Source organism: Microtus pennsylvanicus, chromosome 4 (genome assembly GCF_037038515.1).
Source record: "Microtus pennsylvanicus isolate mMicPen1 chromosome 4, mMicPen1.hap1, whole genome shotgun sequence".
Lineage (NCBI taxonomy): Eukaryota > Metazoa > Chordata > Mammalia > Rodentia > Cricetidae > Microtus > Microtus pennsylvanicus.
Window position 1 is genome coordinate 115,933,025 of NC_134582.1, and position 24,377 is coordinate 115,957,401.

General features: G+C 40.7%; 1 protein-coding gene across 6 annotated transcripts in view; it reads left to right on the forward strand.

Annotated features, from left to right (window-relative positions):
• Chrm3 (cholinergic receptor muscarinic 3) overlaps window positions 1–24,377 on the forward strand; it is a 447,113-nt gene that overhangs the window by 103,609 nt on the left and 319,127 nt on the right. For 3 of the 6 annotated variants that reach the window (XM_075970225.1, XM_075970223.1, XM_075970224.1), the window contains exon 2: window positions 16,257–16,365. The exons of the other annotated variants lie outside the window; for them this stretch is intronic. Coding sequence is in view for 2 of the 3 variants with exons in the window: in XM_075970223.1 (XP_075826338.1) it covers window positions 16,315–16,365 (51 nt within the window). In the remaining variant the exon portion in view is untranslated. The remainder of the gene's footprint in view (window positions 1–16,256; window positions 16,366–24,377) is intronic. 6 annotated transcript variants of the gene reach the window in all.

Sequence of the window (24,377 nt, forward strand, 5' to 3'; positions counted from 1 at the left end):
ACACCAGTATGTTGAAGTGGTTGATGGTGGCAGGATACAGGTAAGTCTATGGAGCTCACTAGATAGTCAACTAATTGATGAGCTACGGGCTCAGTGGGAGACCCTATCTCATAAAACCAAGCTGTAGAGTGAACAAGGAAGATAGATGAAACCAACCTCTGGCCTTAACATGAACATTGTCCAAGTGCATATATAGCCACATACATACACACACACACACACACAAACTCGAAGAAAGAGTGGGGAAGAGAAGGAAAATTAAGACAATTGGTTTCTCCATCTTCCAAGGACTCAGCTTCTTTCAGTCATTATTCACTGAAAAATTTCTGTACCAGAAAATTTTCTGCAACCCGCAAGTGTTAGCATGATAATAATAGTTTCCCATAAATAGAGAGAGTATAAATGTACATCTTTGTTATTCACTAAGTGTTTGAAGTGATTTCTGGTGCTGAAATACTATACCATATGAATCCCAGTAAGTTGTCAAAGGATTTCTTCGATGTATGTGTTTTGTAGAAGTTATGAAATTTCAGCCGGGCAGTGGTGGCTCATGCCTTTAATCCCAGAACTCAGGAGGGATAGGCAGGCGTATCTCTGTGAGTTCGAGGCCAGCCTGGTCTACAAAGTCTGGTTCCAGGACAGGCACCAACGCTACAGAGAAACCTTGTTGAGAAAAAAAAAATCATTGCACTGTTGAACATAAGAGGTGCACATGGAAAAATCGGATACTGTTATATTCGCCATAGTTTTTTGTGCATGAGTATATGTGTATGTAGTATGCATTTGTGTATGCACACAGGCACAGAGATTGGGGTCAATGAACATGTGTGCACATGTATGTAGAGGCCAAAGATTGATATTAGGTGTCTTCCTTTATTGCTCTACCCATTTTTTTCCTTTGGTTTTCAAAACAGGGTTTTTCTGCAAAGCATTGGTTGTCCTCAAACTTGCTCTGAAGACCAGGCTGGCCTTGAACTCAAAGAGCTGCTTGCCTCCAGAGTGCTGAGATTAAAAGTGTGTACCACCACTGCCCAGTGCTCTATACCATACCTTTTTATTGAAGAAAAATCTCTCATTTGAACCAAAAGCTTGCTAATTCTACTAGTTTATCTTAGCCAAATAATTCAGGGATCCATTGTCTCCACCAAGTGCTATGCTAAGCAGACCTCTGTACATACCCAGCATTTACATGGGTGTTAATGATCCAATCTCCAGTCCTTATGATTTTGCAGGAAGAATTTTATCTCCTGAGAATCTCCCCAAAGTCGTTATAGCTCTCTTCTCAGAGTGAGCTACGGAAACACTTCTATGAAGACAATAGACCAGTATTTTGATCCCTTTAACATGAGCACATTGTCATAATTATCTGAGCATGTATGACATCCAAGCTGTGTCCCAAAAGGCTTTGCAGCCTTCATCTTCCTTCGCTGGATTTCTTAACACCGAGGGAGACAGGCATTTTGTAATAAGACACCAAAAACTTGAAGAACTCCACTGAAAGACAAGAGAACGTAAAAACGATGAAGCCTTTGGCTACCACCCGATACTCTTTTGCCAGCCTTTTGATTAGTCTCTAAACAGCTGATACACAGCCCCATCACTGCCCTGCTAAATCCTCCAAGTCTAAGCATGTGTCTGCACCTGCTATTGACATTCTACAGGATTTCCTATGGATGTCTCTTTTTGTCCCCATTGTCCCCTCTCATGCCTTCAAGTTCATATTTGGTCATTGGGGCACCTGTCTGAAAGATCCTCAAGCAGCCACACCCCGCCTTCTTAAATTCATATCCATAGGAACCCTTGAGTGGATAATGAGTAACCATGCTTGGGGCTGTTGTTTTGTGCATCAACAGATAGCAGACACGGATGTGAGGAAATGGGAATTCTGGAGCACTGAAAGCCAAAGTGTCGCGATGCCCCCAAAGAGGCTTTTAGGTTTTGAATATCCTGACTTTCCAGGGTAGAGAGTGAGCTTGGTTTTAGGGCAAGGAGCTCTCAGTGTTTGTGACCATCACCGTATGCATCTGTGTAAGTTCTAGAAAGCAACATGAAATAATGTTGTGTATTGACTACTTGTAAAATACAAGGTAGAATTATTTTTAACGTGTCTAGTCAGAGATTGCCATGCTGCCTCTTGAAATCATCACAAAGATCTCAAGAGCTAGAATGTGAGTGTCCTGGACATGAAGACACTGAAGCTGAAGGATTATTTGCACTAAGTCCAGGCATGCCACAACTAACAGCATCAAAGTGCAGGCTGGAAAACACGTCTTCACGTTCTTCCCACTGTGTGGAAGAGAAATGAATTATGTAGCATCCGGGGACCACGGTGTTCATTAGCTTCTTTCATAGCTCTATAGTGGGACCTGTTTCCAAGGTATAAAAGGCATCTAAAGAACGCTTGCTAAGGGACTGGCCACGGCAAAAGGCTTGCCACATAAGTATGAGAAATCCAGTTCAGATCCCCAGCACCCCTGTTCAAAGCCAGTAATGGTAGTGTGCTTGCAGTCCTACTGCGGGGAAGGTGGATCCCTGGGACTCAGCCGCCAGCCAGCCAGGTTAATGGATGAGTCCAAGTCCTAGTGAAAGAGCCTGGCTCAAAAAATTAGGCAGCCTGCTCCTGAATAACAAAATTTGAGGTTGACCTCTGACCTCTACATGTAAATAAGCCTACAAACACATGCACACACATGAACACACACACACATACAAGCACAGACTATATCTATACACTGCTATTCAAATACAGTCTGTTGGCTTGCCGCAGCAATCTCCCATGCATTCTGTGGTGGAAAAAATGAGATGCTGTCACAGGAAAATGTCAGGCTGGTTTCTGTCTCATGTCACCCTTTCTGGATTCCAGCATGGTGTCGGAACTGCCTTGGGTGCTTTCAGAGCCTGCCTTCCACAGATGTGTTGGAAGTAACTTTTAGAAAAGTCGAGCGCTGCAAATGACACTTTCATTTGGCACGTCTCGTTGTCTATAAATTCAGGATCTCAAAGTGAGACCAGCCAATTCTGCTAAAAATCTCACAAAGTTGTCTTTTTTTTTTTTATTGCCTCCGTGTCTGAACCTTTCAGTCAATGGGCTTTTCTGAGAGCAGCTTGTTCGGTGGTTGGTGGTGGAAACAGGGCCTTGGAGACAGACACAGGTGGGAGCACCTGTTCATATTCTGAATTCTTGGACCACTTTGCCGCCACCTCTCCACATTCCAGCTGTCACCCCCTCAGAAAAGCCTTTTCCAGATATCTGCTCATGGCCATTCCATACACCACTGTTTATCAGACTTCCCCGGGTTTTTCTTCCCAGCAGCTGTTACAGTACGATCACCTGTTGCTGCGCGTGTTTGGATAGTGTCCATGCCATGCCGTCTGTCGCACGGCCCTGGGGACACATGCATTATCCCACCCAGGAAGTTCTAATTCCTATCATAGAACCCAATGCCCCCAAAATATTTGGTGGATCAAAGAGTGTGATTTATTTTGAGTCGCTTTGCTCAATTATCAACTAATTGTCTTACAACATTCTATAATAAACCAAGCATGTGTTCCTCTATATTGGCTCATTCTCTCTCATTAAGGAAGGAGTAACAAAATTAGAATCTAGGAACTGTAGCATCCTGACCATGGAAGTAGCTTCCTGGCCACTTTCATCCTGATTTAATGTTTAAAAATTGGGGCAATAGAAGTCTAAAGATAAAAGTTCCTCCCAGTTTAAAATAGCGATAGTTACTCAAGTGAGGTGATCAGTTCATAGACTACTTTATATATTACCAGTGCAAGAGCAAACAAATTTACAGTGATGTTTTACAAGTGAAAATGCAGTTTAAAAGCTAAAGGGAAGTTCATGAATGCAAATAACCAGAGAGACAGTTGTGGTTTAAGACAAAAATAAGGTCTGAATCCATTGTTCTTGGTGTTTGAAAATGTAATATATGTGTGTGTGTATTTATATATATATATATATACACATACATATATATCATGCATATGTATATTCTCAATTCATGTCTCTTATCCTCTTATAACACTAAAAGTCTTTCAGTCCATTTTCATGTTGGGAGAATGACCAGGAACAAGGAATACTGTATCTGTGAAGCAATAGGAGCAGCTGATGAACACACGTGTGTTTGGTGGAACATAGATTTCAAAGGGGATGGAAGAGAAGTAGACAGATGATACAGGACTCAGCAATGTGAGGAGGTCCTACAAAACCCTTTCTTTTGCAAGCTGGGACAAGTGAGTTCAGATGGATGTTAAAACGAAGAATGAGAAGTCAGATGAGAAAATTGAACTTTTAAAAGCAATTTAATGAGTGAAAAAGAATTATTCTTTTTGGAAACAGAGTTTCTCTTATATAACAGCCCTGACTGTCTTAGAACTTACTTTGTAGACCAGGCTGGTCTCGAACTCACAGAGATCGTCCAGCCTCTGCCTCCCGAGTGCTAGGATTAAAGGCGTGCGCCATTTCGTCCCATACATGAAAAATTTTATACTGCTGCATGGAGCGTGTCCAGCTTATGAAGCTTTGTGGAAAGTCCTTTCTTTATGTGGGGCTGATAGACATGATGCCCAGTCTCAGGTTTTCTTGCAAATTTATACCAGATCGTCTTTTTCGTCATTTTGTTGTTATTTATTTTTACAATATTTAGTGTGTGTGCATACACACGTGCACCCACACACAGGCACACACACATGTGCATGTGCACAGAGGACAGCTTGTAGGAGTCAGGAAGATCTCTCTTTTCATCACTTTACCCACTCAGCCATCTTGCCCCACCCAGCCATCTTGCCCATACATATAAATGTGCGGTGACCGTATCCACTCCCTCGTCTGCCCACCCTCTATTCTGCCCCTCCCTCGCTCTCATTAGTCCACATGGTTCTGCCAGCGTCACGTCTACCTTCACATCATATATACCCATCTGACTTTATGTCTCTGTATGAGAACCAGGGACCACCAATCCAAGGAAACAGGTGTCTTGCTGAGATGGCTTAATTTGCTCCTTGGTTATCTCCAGTTGCATCCATGTCCTGTAAATGCCACAACTTCATTTCCCTTTATGGATGAACAATGTCTGTTCTTTATATATAACTCATTTCCTTGTCTGTTATTCTGTTGTTGGACACCTAGGTTGGTTCTATAACTTAGCTGTTTTGAATACTAATATGATAAGCACTTTCTTAAATTCATCCAAACTTCTAAACATATGACTCACCTGTTATCCCTTTGAAAGTCCAGTGAGCCCCTCTCTATATTCACTCTCGATTCCTAGAGATCTAAGGACCACATTTTATGCATTATATATGCATGCTAAGTTCACATATTCCCCTCTTGTCTCTCTGTCTCTTTAGAAATGAGCCTTCTGTGGTTTTCAAAATAAATATCAGTTTTACTGACAGCTTCTATTTTTATCTCCTCCAGAAAACAGATCCCTGCCATTGTGCATTTCTGCAATCTGGCATTTGATTTAAAAAGGCCACCCTCCCTTTTACAGAACTTGAACCCCCACACTAGAAAAAGTTGCTCTGCCTCTCCTAAAACAGGGATATTTTGAACATATTGATAGAGTGTTCAGTGAATTGTGGCCAAGTGCATTCTCAACCTTCATGAAATACACACAAAAACTAGATAAATGTGTTTAAGAAAACTGTTATTGTAGAAGTTCTTACCCTGAGGCCTTTGGGTGGTAACTCAGAGACAAGAACACTGCCCAAGACTTTGTGCCCATCCCAGTGTTCCTAAATTTTGGGTACTTGGTTCCAACATCTCAAAGACTTTTTTTCCTAATTTATTTTGTTATTTCATACATGTAAACAATATATTTTGATCCTATCTACCCCAACTCCTTCCTTCAGTGACATTACAGAAGCCCTTGAGGCTCAGGACAGGCCAATTTCAGCTGAGTCCCTGGGCTCGGACTTAGGAGGTCTCAAGACCTCTCACGAGACTTTATTAGCTGGCAGGTTTGGAAACCCTGGGCTGAACTTAGCTGGAGTCTTAGCTGGGTTTAAAGTGAAATGAAAAGAGACATGGTCTTTTTTCCAACATAGGAAGAGGTTGAAATTGAGTTAAATTGCCAACCTTCCTTACAACTAGTATGCTAAAATAAATCCTACCCCAACCGATAACCTTTCTTCATCCCACCTGTCTTTGTTTACATTGAAATAGTCCCTAAGAAAGAGCTACTGACCTAGGTTACCCTGTGATCAACCTGATTCACATCTCTCCCTAATAGGATGTCCAGTTCTGTACAGCTGAATCTTGCTTCTATACCTACAAAATCTGGTTAAGGAACCACATACAAACCAATTGGTTTTAATATTAATATGAACAATAACTACCTTTCAAATGCTGTAACCAGGCATAGTTGCATATCTACCCACTGGGTGCTACCACTGTGAGTATTAGAGCTGGCCTGATATGAGTACATTCTAGAGGCCGTTAGCTAATGTGATGTCCCTCTACCTTTAGTCAATAAAAACTCAATACCACGCTCTTGCCTTTGATGCTGTTAAATGCAAGTGTGTGCTCCTCATGTCGTGCCTACGTTGGATGAGACTAATTTCTGAACCAGGGACTGAACGCTATCATTTATGAGACCTTTATTGTTACATTTTCTTTGCCACCAACTGTAAACCAAGTCTGTCTCATCCACTGTGAAGACCACAGTGGTGAAAATGATTTTCACTGGTTTACTTTGAACATCTACAAGTCATAGTGAGTCTTTTATGAATGCAATTTCATTCCATGCTAACAACCTACAGAAGAATTAGTGTATTTATTCTGGCTTCTCAAATGAAAACAAAACAAAAAATCAGTTGGATAAAGTTTGCCCGCCGAGGTAACAAAGTTAATAGATGACAGAACTAGATGATCCAAACCTAGAATGTTAAATTTTAAAACTTAAGCTGTTGTACAAGAGTTGTAGAAACTAGATTTCTTCCTTTTTTTTTAAAGCAATGCTTTACACATGAATCAAAGATTAGCATCCATCTGCGTCTCCCCACGTTTCCACTCACTGTATCTTCACCAGCCTTCTCCTCGGCCACCACTGAAACCACCACTTAGACTTCTGACTATCTAAGACAACTGCGGACCTTGCCAAGTGCTACTCTTGAAGTCTAGGGTGTCTGCACTCTACTTTAAGATGGACTGTCACCTTCAATTTTTAGACTCTGTTCAAATGTCAAACAATTCTCTGGGAAGCTTGAACTGAGCTCCTGTGTCTGTTAATTGGTCTGACCTCTGAGTTTTTAAAGCCCTTGGCCAACACTCCATTACAGACCCATCACTTACTAGCTAACGGCTTCTGGTGTTTTAATTAACTTATGCTAGCTTCAGTTTTCTCAGCTATACAAAAGATGACAACCCATTTTGGAAGCTTCTGAGTATGAAAAGATATAATTCATCTGTGGTAGTTTCAGTGACAATGGTTCCCATACTCATATGTGCGAACACTTGGTACCCCATTTGTGGAACTGTTTGGGAAGGATTAGGAAGTGCTGGAGGAGGTGTGTCACTGGGGGTGGGCTTGAAGTTTCAAAACCCTGTGCCCTTTCCAGTTCGCTCTCTTTGCCTCCTGATACTGTCTTAAGATCTAAGCTCTCAGTTACTGCTCCAGAACTCCGTTTGCCTGTCTACTGCCATGCTCTCTGCCATGGTGGTCATAAACTCTAACCCTCTGGAATCATGAGCCCCAAATTAAGCACTTACTTTTTATAAGTTGCATAGGTCATGGTGTTTTATCACAGCAATAGAAAAGTAACTAATGCAGAATATAAGGTACTTAACTTCATATTACAGTGTAAGAATTTGTAAGATATTTACCATGCCATTCTATTTTGTGTTACTGTACTAAAGCTTGTGTGGCTGTAGGTTCACCTCTGAGGCCTGTGACCTTCCCAGCTATGAATCCTGGGCCAGTTTTACAGTTCAGACATGTGTTTTTCCTCCTATGAGCAGATCTTAAATCCCAGCAGAATGTGGCTCATTGTCTGTGCTGTTATTGCCTCCACGGCATATCTTGCCATGCATGTCATTACTGTAGCTTGCAGGATTGATGACTTTTCTCCCTGAGCAGCCAGCCTAGCACCTTCTGGTACTATGAAAGCTAGCCAGCAGAGAAGGAGCTCCCTAGTCATGTTCTCAAACTTTTAAAAATATTTTCTCCTTCTATGAGATTGCTTTGTAGGAGGGTGGGCATGAGGATCTGTAATTTGTATGTCTAGGTTCTGCCAAGTGCTTAGCCCAGAATAAAAGCCCGTGAGCTCATACATGTTGCTCAGTTCCTCCATTCCCAAAGTGAGGCCCCATGTCAGCCTGAAATGCAACTTAAGAGAAAAGTGTAAAAATGGTTGATGGAGAGTCTTTAATAACATTCATCCCCAATTGTTATTTACTTTTGGAGATGAGATGGGTCCATTTAGGACACATTCAGACATTTTAGCATGACACATTTCTTTCTTTTACACTGAGTCTATAGCAAGTCACTCCTTCCCATGCTGCTGACTCATTGACCATAGGTAGCCCTCTGTGAACAGGCCCTGATTCCTGTAGCTCTGTATGAGTCAGACTCTCAGAGAGACCTGGGGATAAGTCCCCTGCCATGCTTCTCCAACAAGAGATGAACACCTTCCTGAGTTGGTTCTGTTCACCCTGGACTTTTGGTTGACCATCTATCTGTTTGAAGGCTCAGGACGTGGCAATGGCAGATGAATGAAGTACCTTCCTATATCCGTGAGCTAATGGCAGCAAATGCCAAGGCATGACCGGCGATGTGTCTAGTAACCTTCATTACAAATAGACCCCACAGATCCTAGTGCAGCCAAGGTGAAGGAGGGAAATAAAAGAACATTAATTAATTTGAGAAAGAGGCAAAGTCAAATACTTTTTTTTCTGGAAGAATCCAAGAACCCAACTTGGCTATTCCTCTGCTGATTCAGACTTAAGGGGGGGAACAATCTATACTTGGTCCACCCCCTCATCACCTCCCATTCACTTCTGAACTCGCTGATGTCTTTTTCGAGTATCTGATGGAATGATTTGGCAAAGGCTGCCTTTCAAGAAAGAAAAAAAGATGAAGAAATCATTTCTGGGAAATATATGTAGTCCTACTTCTCCTGAAAAGGCAGTTCACCAGACTGCAGCAGGCCTTGTTCTGAAGACTCACCAGCTACTTACAAAATCAGAAAAGGGGAAATATAAAGTTCTGTCTTTTGTTTTAGGTGACATAACTCGTGTATTTTATATGTCAACAATTATCTGTGACTTTGCACGGATAAGTATATCTTTTTCTATCTTTCTCCACCAACCTACATTGTTAGAATGCAACTGTCCACAGATGTCAACAGATGAAAGTCAAAACTACTTCAGCACTTCCAGTCAGCTTTAGTTTCAAGGACCTTAACTAACTCATTTGAAAATTTTAACTATGTGTATATATGGGGAAGATGTAAGAGATGTTTTAAAAGGAGATCTTTAGGAGAATTTTTTAATAAATTAGCAAACTGATGAAAAAAGTATAACAGAATTTACAAACTGCAGAATAATCACCTAGTTGTATAGAAGAAAAGAGGCCTTTAGTTTCTTGATTTTAGAACCTAACGTGAAATGCAGCTGTTAAAGCCATGTGGTATTGCATCAGGGGAGGAGGGTGTGTAAACCAAAGGATGGGGAGTTTGGCAATGGAATTCTTTCAGTAGCTCATGGTAATTTAATTTTGATAGGTTGAGTAAAATAAGCCTGGCACCAGAGGATTCAATCTGTATGACGTCATTCTCAAGGCATTCTGGAAAGAACTGCAAGTCCAGAAATAATCTGCTGGGGCTATGGTAGTGGGAGAGAGTTGACACAAAAGAACCCGGGTAGCTTTCTAGGGAGGGGGATTTCTTTTATATTTTAACTGTATTTTTACACTCCTGTGTTTGTTGATAAGATCCCATCAAACCTCAAACCAAAAAGACTGTTTCCATAAATAAATTACTCCTAAAGGAAGATTCTGAGTTTAATTATTTGATCAATATTACCAATATCGTGAAGAGCCTCAGTTTATACACAGGTGACTTGTCCTTTACCACTGACAGACTGAGGAACATTTACCTGATAGGAAATGTTCTGGAGGATGACTTAATTGCACTCTCAAGTTCCACCTCTCCTGGCCTAATATCTTGCATGCTAAACGTGTTGAACTGACTTCTCCATTCACATGTAGTTCTCCTTGGGCTTATTATTTTATTTTACAACAACGAGTCGTGTATATTCTAGCCTTGATCAACTCACTGACTATGTGGCTATGAACCCCAGTTTCTATGAAATACAGATAATCCCAAAGATACTAGAATATTGTGAGAATAAGAGCCATAAACATATAAAGCATTCACACAAGTGCTGGGCATGGGCAGGCATATGAGCAGTATTAACTGTGACGATGTTCTTGCTTAGCAGAAGGAAAGGGAACAGAGTGAAGGGGAGGAGGAGGGGGGAGAAGCAGAAAAAGGAAAGGGAAGGAAAAGAAAAGCAGAAGCATTCGGTGAAAATAATGAGCTCGTAGCTAAGCCTTTCAGGGTAATTTCCCAAGCATCTTTTCCTTTAATTTACCTAGTTCTTATCCTCAGTGCAATTAATGAATATGATAGGTCTCTTTCTGAAAGTGACTTTTAATCCTTTCCTCCACCCCAAGGCAAATGCTCCGGAAGCCACTTCCTCTGTTATGTTTGCTGGCCCTTTGCTCAAACTTCTGACCCCTTTTCTGCATTAGCTAAACTCCTCCTCACCCCTTAACGAAAGGCCTTGACTGCCTCTGAACCTCCTCGACAGTTCTGATGCATAGAAGAGAGCCCTTTGACCTCTGCCTGCCAAATGGATGTTTCAAGCCAATTAGATAATGTTGGAGCTTGATGTAAAATCCAAATAGACTACAGAGATGCTCTGTTTTGTAAGTTACATATGAAAAAGTCCACTGATTTTTCTCTAGTTAATTTAACTGTCCTTATTTCAACCCCATAGGCCACTGGAACAGCATCCCAGAGGAAACAACATACTTAGAAGTTACTTTTCAGTATGGCTGATCTTTTAAAGTTTAATTGCCAATAAATACAAGCACAAAGGGGCAGCTGTGTCATTACAAACGTAAACACACCCATAGCCCTACCCAGAAGCAATTTTAAACAATCTCGGAAACACCCCCTACTTTCATTGTGCCTGGATCTTTCTCTTGAAACTCACCTTTCACTTTCATTTAGCATCTCCTATCTAGCCAACAGAGTCATCCAGGCCAGGTAATAAAACACTTCTTTCAAAAGTCAGCAGGATGGCTCTGTGGGTAAAGCCGCTGAGCCTGAGTCCGATCTTTATAATTCATATGCTGGAAGGAAAACCTGCAATAATTATCTCTAGTGAAACATGCTTTTAAAAGCTTAACAAAGAGAAGGAAAATATAACGTCCATATAACTTTCTGTGTAAGACAATCCAGCTCCAGCTAGCATTGTGTGTGTGTGTGTGTGTGTGTGTGTGTGTGTGTGTGTGTGTGTGTGTGTGTGTGTGTGTGTATGTCATGAATCACCATGTTCCATGGCCTCCTAAGCGCCAGCTATGATTGAACTATCCAGTGTGAGACTCTGGGCACAGGTAATCTTGAGAGGAAGAGCCTACCTCTCCCAAACAAGAAGTATATTCCACTCCCCAATGGTCCATTTCCCTCATCACAAGGTCACTTTTTGTGTTTTCTTAGTGACGCAATGCTTTTGATTACATAGACTTCTGTCAGTTTGCTGTGCCTTTGTTCTGTGATAATGAGACAAGAATAAGAGAAGAATCGCTTCCCTCACGAGTTAGCACCAGGTGGGTTAGAACTTCCTTCAGAAGAACCTCTGAAGTTCCGGATGAGTACTCGGTGATGTCCTCTAGGAGGCCGACCTTCTGTGTCTCTCTGCTTACAGTGCTTCTCTGCTCAAATACCCTTGCCGCCTTTCGGTAGAAACTTCAATATCCTTTCAGTAGGTTGAAATTGTTTTCATGTGTGTGCTAGTGCACATGTTTACGTGTGTGGGCACACATGTGTACATACCTATGGAGGTTGGAGGTCTATTTCGGGCATCATTTCTGAGCCCCAGAGATCTACCTCAAGGGTCCACCCCAGGATCCTCCCCCACCAGTTTCTAAAATATCGACTCTCTTCTGTGTGCACCATAAGCTGAGGACCAAATGTCACAGACACATGAGCCTGTGGGGACTTACCACATGAGAGCCATAGTGTGAAGTTTGGAGCCTAACTATCTTTTTGAGCCCCAGGTTGCTGGGACTGATTCTGAAGCCTCGCACTACGGCAGGATGCTGAAGCCTTTTGGAAGCAGGACCCAGTGGAACCGGAGTCGCTGAGGGAACACCCTTGAATAGGACAGCAAGGCCTCAGTCTCTTTCTCTTTCTCACTTGACCACAGAAGTAGATTTTCTCTGCCATACCCTCACACCATGATATGCTCAGAAACAACAAGGAAGACAGAACTGTGAGCCAGGATCAACCTTTTGTTCTCCATGACTTATTTATCTCAGGCATTTGTTACAGTCAAAGAAAATGTTGGCATAATTCAACCTTCACTTGTAGGAAGTTAGCATCACAATGTGCTAATTGCTTATGATGACGGGAAGCTGCACGGTGAACTGTGTCTATTCTAAGTAAGAAGGTGGATTAAATGACTACATTTCAAATAAAACTTCAGTAGTCTCGAAATCTTTCTCTAAGTGTTTCCATTGTGCTTGGAAAAATTGATTAATAAACAGCTTTTACGAAGGCTGGTCTTGCTCTGAGAAGAAATGAGAGTCCATACAGACGGTCTGAGGGGTTACTACTTATTTTAGAACTCTATACGCGTTATCTTCTTTTAAGTGTACATTTGAGCTCCATCAGATTCTTATTCTCTCAGAGAAATCAAGGAACTCAAAATAGCTTATCGACAGCCATGCAGCCTTCCCACTAATCTATCAGCAAAAGACTGCATTGCTCTTCTATACTCTGTGCTTTTATACACATCATGTCAATATAGCTTCAATGTTTATGAGATCTAGTAGTTTAGGGTTCACAGTACTAGATCTCTCCCTTTTGTTGTTTCAAATAGCAAGCCCCCCACATTCCAGTGGAAGATCACACACTTGAGATCATTTGGGCAGCACAAATTGGTCTTGTTGGATTTTGAAAACAAAAGCAAAAAACCCCACAAAACTGGGTGTGTAGTGGTGGGACTGGGTCTGGGGAAAGTAGGCAAATGGATAGTGAATGTGATCAAGTCTCAGAAAACTAATAAACGTCCTTAAAGACAGCTTCCGGTTATTGTTTACCCAGTGAATTATCTGTGGAAAGCAGCTTAGAGCAAAAGTGAGAGCGAGTTTAGTTTGTTGTCTGGAAGTGTCTAGACTTTAGGATTCCATATACTGTGCAGGTGAGATGACTCAGTGGATAAAGGTGCTTGCCAACAAGCCTGATGACTTCAGTTCAGTTCCCAGGATCCACACGGGGGAAGGAGAGAATCTGACTCCCACATATTAGCATGCTATGGGTACATTCAGGTGCTTTCTCTCGTGCGTGGTCTCTCTCTCTCCTCCCTCTTGCTCTCTTTCTCTCAGAAGAGTTTTTCACTAGCCTGGAATTTACTGAGCAGACTACTGTTCAGTGAGCCCCAGAAATCTTGCCTTATCTGCTTCCCAAATGTTGTAATTACAATCACATACCACCACACCTGGATTTTAACATAGATTCTTGGATTTAACTGAGGTCTCCATGTTATTCCACCTCCTGAGCTCCCACGTAGACAGAATATTATTTGACATAAAATGAGATGATACGAGATATAATAACAATTTATGTACCAAATACTGTGTCAAAATATTTATACCTCCTGGATTAGAATTCTGAATCAAGTGAGTTTATAGTTCCAAAGGAACACAATTTTACCAGTTATCTAAACAAAGCCTAAAGCTAAAAGCTGTAGTCTGCTCAGAGAAGACACAAGGTGAAAGTTAGGAATGGGGCTCAGGAGAAGTCTATACATTGGAAAGTCAAATCACCCATAGTAGGTAAAGCAGATGCATTAACAGTAGCAAAAGACAAGAAGAGCCTGGGATGGAGCCAGAGCCAAGAGAACAGAGCTAGTGAAGATCACATGACACAAAGCACACTGTGTTTTCCCTGCACACTCTGGAAGCACTCAGAGCAACCCTGTTCTAGAGGTGATAGACGTTGGCTTTGGCAATGAAGTCAGTTTTTCAAGACCCTAAAATAATTATATATATATATATATATATATATATATATATATATATATATATATGCTGGAAATTTTGTTCAGGGTCAGATTTTTTTCCCACTCAAACCCAGGTTTTCTTTGCTTGGAGTTATTATTGGATGGGGAGCCATTTGGTCATCTTCTCCATTATTTGTGCTTAATTCATTTCTGTGAGTAAAGAAGAATCATTGGCATCTCGTTTTCAGTTTCTCATATTTGCTGAGAGCACAAAGCAGGGGCTCTTGTAACTGTTATCTTTTTGATGCCTTTTAATTGGAAAGACCCCTACACAGAAGACTGCATCCTGAGTCTGCTATATAACCCACCTTTGTGCATTCTCACCTCAAAGTTTGTTTGCTTTTCTCTCATCTAGGCATCCTTGTTATGGCCCACGCTTTGCCCTTAAGTAAAGTCATATGGATGGAAATGCTTTCAACCCACTTGAGCACTGGGGGGTTGGGGAAGTTCCCCAATGGTACCAAAGGGTGTCTGCATGGCTAGTTTAGACTAGCAGGGCAGACTGTATTTCACAAAGGCACAGTTCTCTCATGGAGGCATAAATGAAACTAGAGTCTTTATGTGCATAAACACGTTCATGTCCCAGTAAAACTTCACACAGCCTGTTATTTGAAATAAAACAACTTATGCAATTCTTATGACTTGTTTAAAGATGTAAAACCATTCTTACTTCACAGGCCGTGAAGAAGCAGGCAGTGGGCTTGAGTTTTATCCTCTCCTGCTCTCGACCACACAGCACCAAGCTTTTCTCATGGGTGAATCATTAGAGCTTTCAAGCCAGCTGTTTCCCTATGTTCCAGAATAACTGTTCCTAGCTCCTAATTTCCCAGCTCTCGATTGCCTATAGAAAGGCCTATACACTGTGATAATTTCAATTTTCCTTGTATTCCTGCAGCCCTTCCTTTGGGCAACCCAGGATGAGGGAAGGTATCTCAGTCAACTAACAAGCTAGCATCTAATCTAGAAAAAGAGTGTATCGTTTCCTCTTGGTAAAATTTCATTGTTTAAACACGTTGGTCTTTGAAGAGATTTGCTAATTAAACTAATTTAAACAACCAACATGTAATTGTTGAATAACGTATTTGAATTTCATTCAAATGATTTTTCAAATACTTTCATTCTATTTTTTTTTCTTGGGCATGTGTTCAAATAAGACGACGACATTGACCAATAAATGACGAGATAGACAGAAGTGTGAATTCAAACCCTGACAATTACACACCAGTCCTAAGATTGTGGGGACCACACATTCTTTCTATTCACTTGGCAAATATTCACACGTAGTAGACACTGTCCTGAAGTCAGAGCTTTGTTTGCACCCACATTAAGACAGCAAGGGATAGAACATTTTAAAGAGCCACGGGGCCTAATAAAGTCATTTATTCCATTGTATGTGATATTTTTGACATCTGCTACTTGTGCTTCCTGACCATGGAACAGAAGCAAATAGGATGAAATGCACTTTGCATGTTCTAAAGGATGTGAGATCCAGCCTTGGGGATTTATAAAACAAGATGGTGATCCACACTGAAGTTTTGTTATCAAGACTAAATGAAATATCATATATAGGAATTAGCATAATTCCCAGATCATACCAAATCCTTATCAGAGGATATACTTGCTTTTTGTGCAATTTGTTTCTTACTGGTAAGTTTATGCCTCCTCAGAAACATTGTAGCAATTTTCTACTACAACATTTCTTAATCTTACTTAGCATTGCACTAAATTTACTTCTTAGTCATACTTTACACTGACTAAATAAACAGCATGTTCTCATGGCTGTACTTCACACTGTGGGCAAAACAAAGGTATATAAATGAAAGTCCTTCCTGTGCCTTCTTTTTTGATCAGACTCTTTTACTGCTATTATGATGCAGCTTGAAAAGATGCTCTTATAAAAATGGTATCGCTGATGCCTGTTGGCTGATTTTGGAATTGTTTTTTTGTGTGTGTCTAGGTATGACTGGTAATGGCATCTACTTCCGTTCTGCATTGCTCAGTGGACTGTGGATTGAATGAACCATATCCATTCCCATCATGATAGACAACATAAAGACTCTCCACTTGTAGGTATTTTTATTCAACTTTATTTTTGTGGTTATGTACTGAGATGTGTTTTTAAAGTATAACTTTATGATGAAAATTGTCCATAGTGTCACTAATATGAAATGTGATCAGAATTAGTCTCTCAGTTTCAGTCCATTGTCAGAAAAAGGCACAGCCTAAAATATGCCTGCATTAAATATGAGTGTCCATAGGGTGCTGTGATAACTGTTATCAACCTGACACATCTGGGGAGATGAACGCTCAGCTGAGGAAATGCCTCCATCACGTTGACCTGTAAACATATCTATGGGGTATTTTCATGATTAATATGATGGTCAGAGAGTCTGGCCCACTATGGGTGCTCCCATCCCTAGGCAGGTAGGATTAGGCTGTATTTAAGAACCAACAATCCAGTAAGCAGCATTTCTCCATGCTCTCTGCTTCAGTTCCTGCCTCTAGGTTCCTGCCTTGTCTTCAGTTGCCCTGGATTCCCTAGATGATAGACTAACTTATAAGCCAGATAAACCCTTTTCTTCCTCAAGCTGCTTTTAGTCAGCTCTTGTCATATTAACAGAGCCGCAAACTAGGAAATTTAGCTCTTAATTGACTATAAAAAGCCATTGGAAGATTTCAGTGTCTTCTGGTTCTTTAGTACCATATCACTACAACTTATCAATAGCGTGGGAGGCCTGCTCCACAAGACCATCTCCCAGTGTCTGAGTCAGAAGCCACAGAGTAGCAAAAGGAAACTCAGGGTAGCTCTTAATCTGAGGGGAAAGACTCACACGTGTGCTGTTCAGTCATGTCTCTTTATTGTTCCACTTCTATTCTGATTCTCTTGTCCTTCTAATTCCTCCTGGCTTCCTCTCTTCTAGCCCATAAACTCTCTTCTTCCAGGAGGCTTGAAGCAATGAAACAATTACAAGAGTTATCTCTCACTGGTCAAAAGCACATCCCTAGGGTAAACAATAAGGAACCGAGCCATTCACCATGGCAACACAAGGTTTCAGGAGTAAGACTGTAATCAGAGCCTGGTGGTGAAGTGCCCAATGACAAACTGAGACATAGGTCTTTTGTCAGCTAGACTCGGCAAGCAAAGAATTGACATGCTTTTCTTAGGGTGATTTGGTGCAGTAACCCTGGTTAGACACCTGCAACTCTTATTTTGTACACAGCTGTAAAGTTTTAAACTTATGATCTATGTACAAAAAGTCTCTAGTCTAGCTTGAACTTGATCTGAGGTGAAAGTGAGCTAATTGTATTCAGTTAGTCTGAGCAGAAGGAACAAAGCAGGTTTTTAAGTATCTACAGTCCTTGTGGGACAATAGATCTAGTTATGAAGTTTATCCTCGTATATTTTCTATATATCAAAATTATACAGCTAAATAAAAAGTCATCTTTCTGGCCACCCACAGGTATATATGCCCATAATATTGAGCTGTAATCATGATATTGCATAGTCACATCACATGAAATTGCACACTACAATGCATGTATTAGGGAGGCACAAGCTGCTTCAGCAAATGTGAGCAGCAGTCTTCAGAGTCAATAGTCCTGCAGGCTTTGCCTGGACATGATTACCTTCATCAGAGAATCATCGCTCTAATGAGGTGACGTCTGAACACTCATCACCTGCTGTAACTCTCACGGCCTCTGACAACAGCTGAGATAAGTCTGCATTTTAACTAGCTTAATATGTTGGAGCAGTTTGATTTTATTCCAACAAGACATTCATGTGCTTCCACTTACATCCTATTGATGATTGGTGGATTATATCTACACTGTATCTGCAGATTGTATATGTGACTGACGGATTGTATATATTGTGTTATGAGAGAGGGAAATTGTACCCTGAGCATTGTAATTGTAGCTTTGACTTCATATCATTCAATTAGTCTGCTATTCTCCATGCTTTGGGTATCTCTGAAAAGTGAGAGAATCATTAAATATTAATTTCTGCTTCATCTACATTCCTAAGATTACTCTGTCAAATGAAGGAATGAATGTGAAATTTTGATCTTGCTGTAAGACTCATATTTTAGGGGCTGGAGATGTTGCCTAGTTAGTGGAGCGCTTACCTACCATAAACAAAGCCATGGGTACCATTCCCATGACTGCCTAGACTGAGCATCACAGGAAATGCCTGAAATCCCAGAACTATGGAGGCAGATGCAGAAGAATCATAGATTCAAAGTCATCCTACACTACTTTGTGAGTTCAGGACCATCTAAGACTACATGAGATCCAATCTCAAGAAAAAAAAACTAAGAAGGAAACATGAAACAATGAAATGAGTCTTATCTACTGCTAAGACAATTAGGGAGAGGGAAAGAGTCGTAACCACCATGTTTAAAATACTAGTTAATACAGCCTCACATTTTACATATTACTCATCTAAAAGATACATTGCTAAAGGCATAATTAGTTTATGGTCCATATTCATTTCATGTATATGTGATAATACATAAAAATATGGGTTAGTTTTTCAATGTCAAGGAAATGCCACAGAACTCAAAAGAGCAAAGATTTAGTTTTTCATTTTTTTTGAGATTATAATGACAGAATTTTCCCTTCCCTTTCTTCCCTCCAAATCCTCCTTGTACCCCCTTGCTCTCTTTCAAATTCATGGCCTCTTTTTCTTTAACTGTTGCTATGTACATGTGGTGTGTGTGTTCCTAGATATACAAATACCTCCTTCTCAGTTTTTATTATGCTATTTGTATGTATATGTTCAGGGATGGCCATTTGACTGAAAATCTGAGAGGTCATTTAGCCTCATTGTTGTGAGTCTCTGAGGGGGTAGTCAAGCAAAGCTGCTCGCCTTGTGGTGACTGAGAAAGCATCTAGCTTGGACAAGCATTAGTGTCCCTGTGAGTGTGATGGACCTGGTAATAAAATGCTTTAACTTATCACACTGTGAATTATAGATGTTAATATGAATAAGCTCAATGCTTTCTCTGGGGAGTATGGTATCATAATGGAGAAGCAGGCCCTAATGTGTCCATTGACTGTAGAACCTAGAACGGTCATTGAATCTTTTGACATCTCCATTTCTGAGAAATAAAATGGGGGTAATTACAGAATATTCCATGCTGCTTTTGTGAAGATGGCTCAAACCAGCTTCTGAGGGATACTCATAACTATAACTTTTACTACAAATTTTAAAAATGTAATCAAAATTATAACATAGTATGATTTTTCAAGTACAAATCAAACCTTCTGACTTTGAAAGTGTTCTTTCTATATACTATATTTAGGACATTTTAAGAAATCTGTGACTGATTACATTATCTCTTCGATATGTAAATCATAAGTTTTATTATTTATTATAAATGTGGGGTCACAGGTACCATAGTGCCCCTGTAGTGAAGTCAGTTTTCTCCTTCTGCCATGTGAGTTCACAGACCAAGATTGTCTTTAGTTTTGGTGGGATGCACCTTTACCTTCTGAGCCATCTCACCAGTCTTAAGTATTGAGGGTTTTTAATTTTTTTTATTGATTTTATTGAGTTATACATTTTTTTCTCTGCTCCCCTCCCTGCCTCTCCCCTCTCCTTCTACCTTCTAACATGATCCCCATGATCCCAATTTACTCAGGAGATCTTGTCTTTTTCTACTTCCCATGTACAGAATCATGTATGTCTCTCGTAGGGCCCTCATTGCATCTAGGTTCTCTGAGATTGTGAATTGTAGGCTGGTTTTCTTTGCTTTATGACTAAAAGCCACTTATGAGTGAGTATATATGATATTTGTCTTTCTAAGTCTGGGTTACCTCACTCAATATGATCTTTTCTCATCCATTTACCTGCAAATTTCAAGATGTCATTATTTTTTTCTGCTGTGTAGTACTCCATTGTGTAAATGTACCACATTTTCCTTATCCATTCTTTGGTCGAGGGGCATTTAGGTTATTTCTAGGTTCTGGCTATGGCAAACAATGCTATGAACATAGTTGAGCACTTGTCTTTGTGGCACAATTGAGCATCCTTTGGATACATACCCAAAAGTGGTGTTGCTGTGTCTTGAGGAAGGTTGTTTCCTAATTTTCTGAGAAATCACTTATACTGGCATCCAGAGGGGTGTACGAGCTTGCATTCCAACCAGCAATCCAGTAGTGTATCCTTTACCCCACATCCTTTCCAGTATAAGTTGTCATCAGTGTTTTTGATCTTGGCCATTCTTACAGGTAGGAGATGGAATCTCAGAATTGTTTTGATTTGCATTTCTCTGATGACTAAGGATGTTGAGCATTTCCTTAAGTGTCTCTCAGCCATTTTAGTTTCCTCTGGTGAGAGTTCTCTGTTTGGTTCTGTATCCTGCTTTTTATTGGATTATTTGTTCTTTTGATGACCAATTTCTTGAGTTCTTTGTATATTTTGGAGATCAGCCCTCTGTCTGATGTGGGGTAGGTAAGGTTTTTTAAAAGACAGCAAATGATTCAAATCAAGTTACAAATTACAAGCATACATTGAATATGCCATCCCATATAAAAAATAAAACAGAGCCAGGCATGGCAATGCATGCCTGGAACCCCAGCATATTAGGGATACTGAGGCAGGGGGACTTCAGACCACCCTAGATTGCATAGAGAGTATTGGAATATCCAGGACTATATACTAAAATTGTCTCAGAAGACAGATAGATAGGTCTGGTGTGATCACTCACTTGTTAAAGGCACTTGTGAGCAAATCTGAGGAACTGTGTTCATTGTGTCCATTCTCCAAAACCTACACACTGTCTTCTGACCTCTGTACACACATTGAGGAATCTGGGCCTGTACACACATCTCTCTCTCTCTCTCTCTCTCTCTCTCTCTCTCTCTCTCTCTCTCTCACACACACACACACACACACAGGAGAAGTGATATACAGACAGACAGATGAATGATAGATAGATAGATAGATAGATAGATAGATAGATAGATAGATAGATAGATAGATAGATAGATAGACAGACGTATGCCTATCAGAGTTTGTAAGCAGGAGACCCATGTTTTATTTGTTATTAAGTCTGGGCCGTTACCACACTTCTTTGTTACTTCATTTGCTTTGTTGTTCAGGAAAAGAAACGGGGAAGTAAAGAGGGAAAATGTAGACCACATCACAAAACTAAGGGGAAAGGAGGATTTAGCTCTCACTCAGCATTGGATCCTAAACTTGTTTTGTTATGAATAAACATCCAATATTGTCCTCGGGGCCTGCGTTGGATAAAATTCAGTGGTTCATAATGGGTGACATTTTCCAAATGAGTCATGATTTGTTCCCAAGGTGGGCAGTGCTGATAACGAGGGTGGTAACAGAGCCAAGCTCGTGAACCCACGCTTTGTCCATGTCTGGAGTCCAGCAGTTGCCAACCCCAAGGCTCTCGCTCACACCAGAAAGCCACGGCCTGTCCCCCGCACATGTTAATTATAAACCACCTGAAACAGCCAAGCCGTGTTTGGTTTAGCCACTTCTCGATCCACCCACGTTAGCAGCCAGAGAGTTTCGCATGTAAATTCCATCTGACTTTTAATTCAGGTCATGATATTATCTGTGGCTTCTGCGTGTGCTCTGTCCTTCTTGTTTGTTTTTCTCAGTGGGGTTTTCCATGAAGAGAGCTGTGGTGGTTGTGGAGGAGGCTGCTGAGAATAATGGCTCTTGGAGTACAGTCCTTTGTACCATGACCATAGTGTGTGGCTACTGCTTCACTGTCCCTGAGGATAGGAACCTTGTAAAGAGATGCCACTGTTCTATTTTCCCTACCTGCTCTCCCTTTCCACACTTACGGTCTCTTAGTGTTCACAGTCTTCACATTCTCCTGCCTGGTTAGACATTAGGCTATAATGAAAAGAATAAGTAGGGTCATTAGTGTGGAATACCAGCCTTACTAAATAGAGCCTCATGGATTCCTACATATTTTTACTGTTTTATTAGCCATTCTATTCGTGATGTTTTCCCTAAAATTTATTTGTAACTTTAGAAGTTTCCCTCTGTTGGAAGCCAATTAAATTGGGTTTCAATCTAATTTTTTTTAAAAAAAAAGTGCACCTCTAAACACACACAATCAAATCAATAGAGGCATGTACACATCACAGATAAAGAAACCCAGGAGAGAAGAACCAGGTTTAAAAGGAAGACTAAGGCAGTTTCCCTAGATAACGAAGTTTGCCATATCTAAACACACAGAAATCAGTGAAATGTTTTATTCAGTGTAGAGATGTACAGAGTTCAGGGAAGACATGGCGCATTCAGATTTTGAATTCTGATGTAAATTGGAGACAGAAAATATAAAATCATTATCAGTGGGATTTAAAGAATTGGTAGATAAGATGTAGCCATAATTAAGAATAGTGTTGTCATGGCAGAGACAAGGAAAATTAAGAGATGAGTCCCCTAATATGAGAAACTGCTAAGTGACTGGGTATGCGGCTCAGATTGTAGAATACTCACCTAGCATGTGTCACTCCTTGGGTTCAATCCCCAGCATAATAGCATCGGAGCACCTGGAAGGTGGAAACAGGAGGATCGGAAGGTCAAGATCATCCTCAATTTCTGCCTGGTTTTCTTTGCTTTATGTTTTAAAACCATTTATGAATGAGTACATGTGATAATTGTCTTTCTGGGTCTGGGTAACCTTACTCAATATGATGTTTTCTAGATCCATCCATTTGCCTGCAAATTTCAAGATGTCGTTATTTTTTCTGCTGTGTAGTACTCCATTGTGTAACTGTACCACATTTTCCTTATCCATTCTTTGGCTGAGAGGCATTTAGGTTGTTTCTGGGTTCTGGCTAAGATAAATAATGCTGCTATGAATAATCCCAGAGAACCTAGACAACAATGAGGACCCTAAGAGAGACATACATGAATCTAATCTACATGGGGAGTAGAAAAAGACAAGATCTCCTGAGTAAATTGGGAGCATGGGGACCGTGGGAAAGAGTTGAAGGGGAGGGGAGAGACAGGAAGGGGAGCAGAAAAAAATGTAGAGCTCAATAAAATCAATAAAAAAGGATCATCCTCAATTTCATAGTCGGTTCTAGCACAGCCTAAATGAACCTCCTGAGAGTAGAACTGAGAAGCTCTGTGTGCCCTGAAAGGTATATGGGAGGTTGAAGTGGGAGCTGTCAATTGTTTCTGCTCCTTTGCTAGCTGAGTTCTGTGTGAAAGCTCCCTAACCCAGTACCTGCCGTGACTGTACAAGTGGTGTGTCAATCAAACTCCTGTTCTTCCTTGCAAGCTCAGTTTGCATGCTGTGTCATCTGTGGAAATTGCCTTAGTCTTCCTCTTATGGCTGACTCTTCCCTCCCATGTTTCCGTCTCTGTGATGTGTCCATGTCTCTCTTGTAGACCAGGTTCCATTATTTTGCAGTGATTGATACACAAATCTATATGTTGGTTTATTGAAGGAAGTCTCTGTCTTAATTATTCTTGTTTCCCAATGTCTTTCAATGTGCACGTATTGATTAAATCCATGATGCCAGTGAAAACTCTGTGACCTGAGATTGAACAGAAAATAACTATGTTTGTTATGGTTCAAATATTTCTAGCAAAGCCTTTGATATGTATATTATCTTAAAGATATTATCTAGGTAACTCTAAACAGTTATAACCAGGAAAATGATAAAAAGGCACCTTCAACATACTCCATGTTTATATCCTGTCAACTAATTTTAGCAAAAGATCTTAAGTGCCTTAAAAATGTTTAAGTCATCTTGGCTTGGTGGTTTATACCTATAATCCTGTAACCTGAGAAGCAAAGACAAGAGGATGAGTTCATGGGCATCCTCAACTATATAGCCAGTTCCAGGTCAGCCTGGATGTCATGAGACCCATCTCAAAAACTCACAAGAAGGGAGGCTGACAGCGATGACTTAGCAGTTATGAGCACAAGCTGCTCCCCCTGAGGATCCAAATTCAGTTCCAGCATCCATATCTCAGAGACTCACAAGACCCTGTACTTCTGTCTCTAGAGGGGCAGATGCCCTCTTCTGGCCTCCATGGGTACCTGCATTCCCATGCACATGCTCCACATAGGCACATACGCATGAT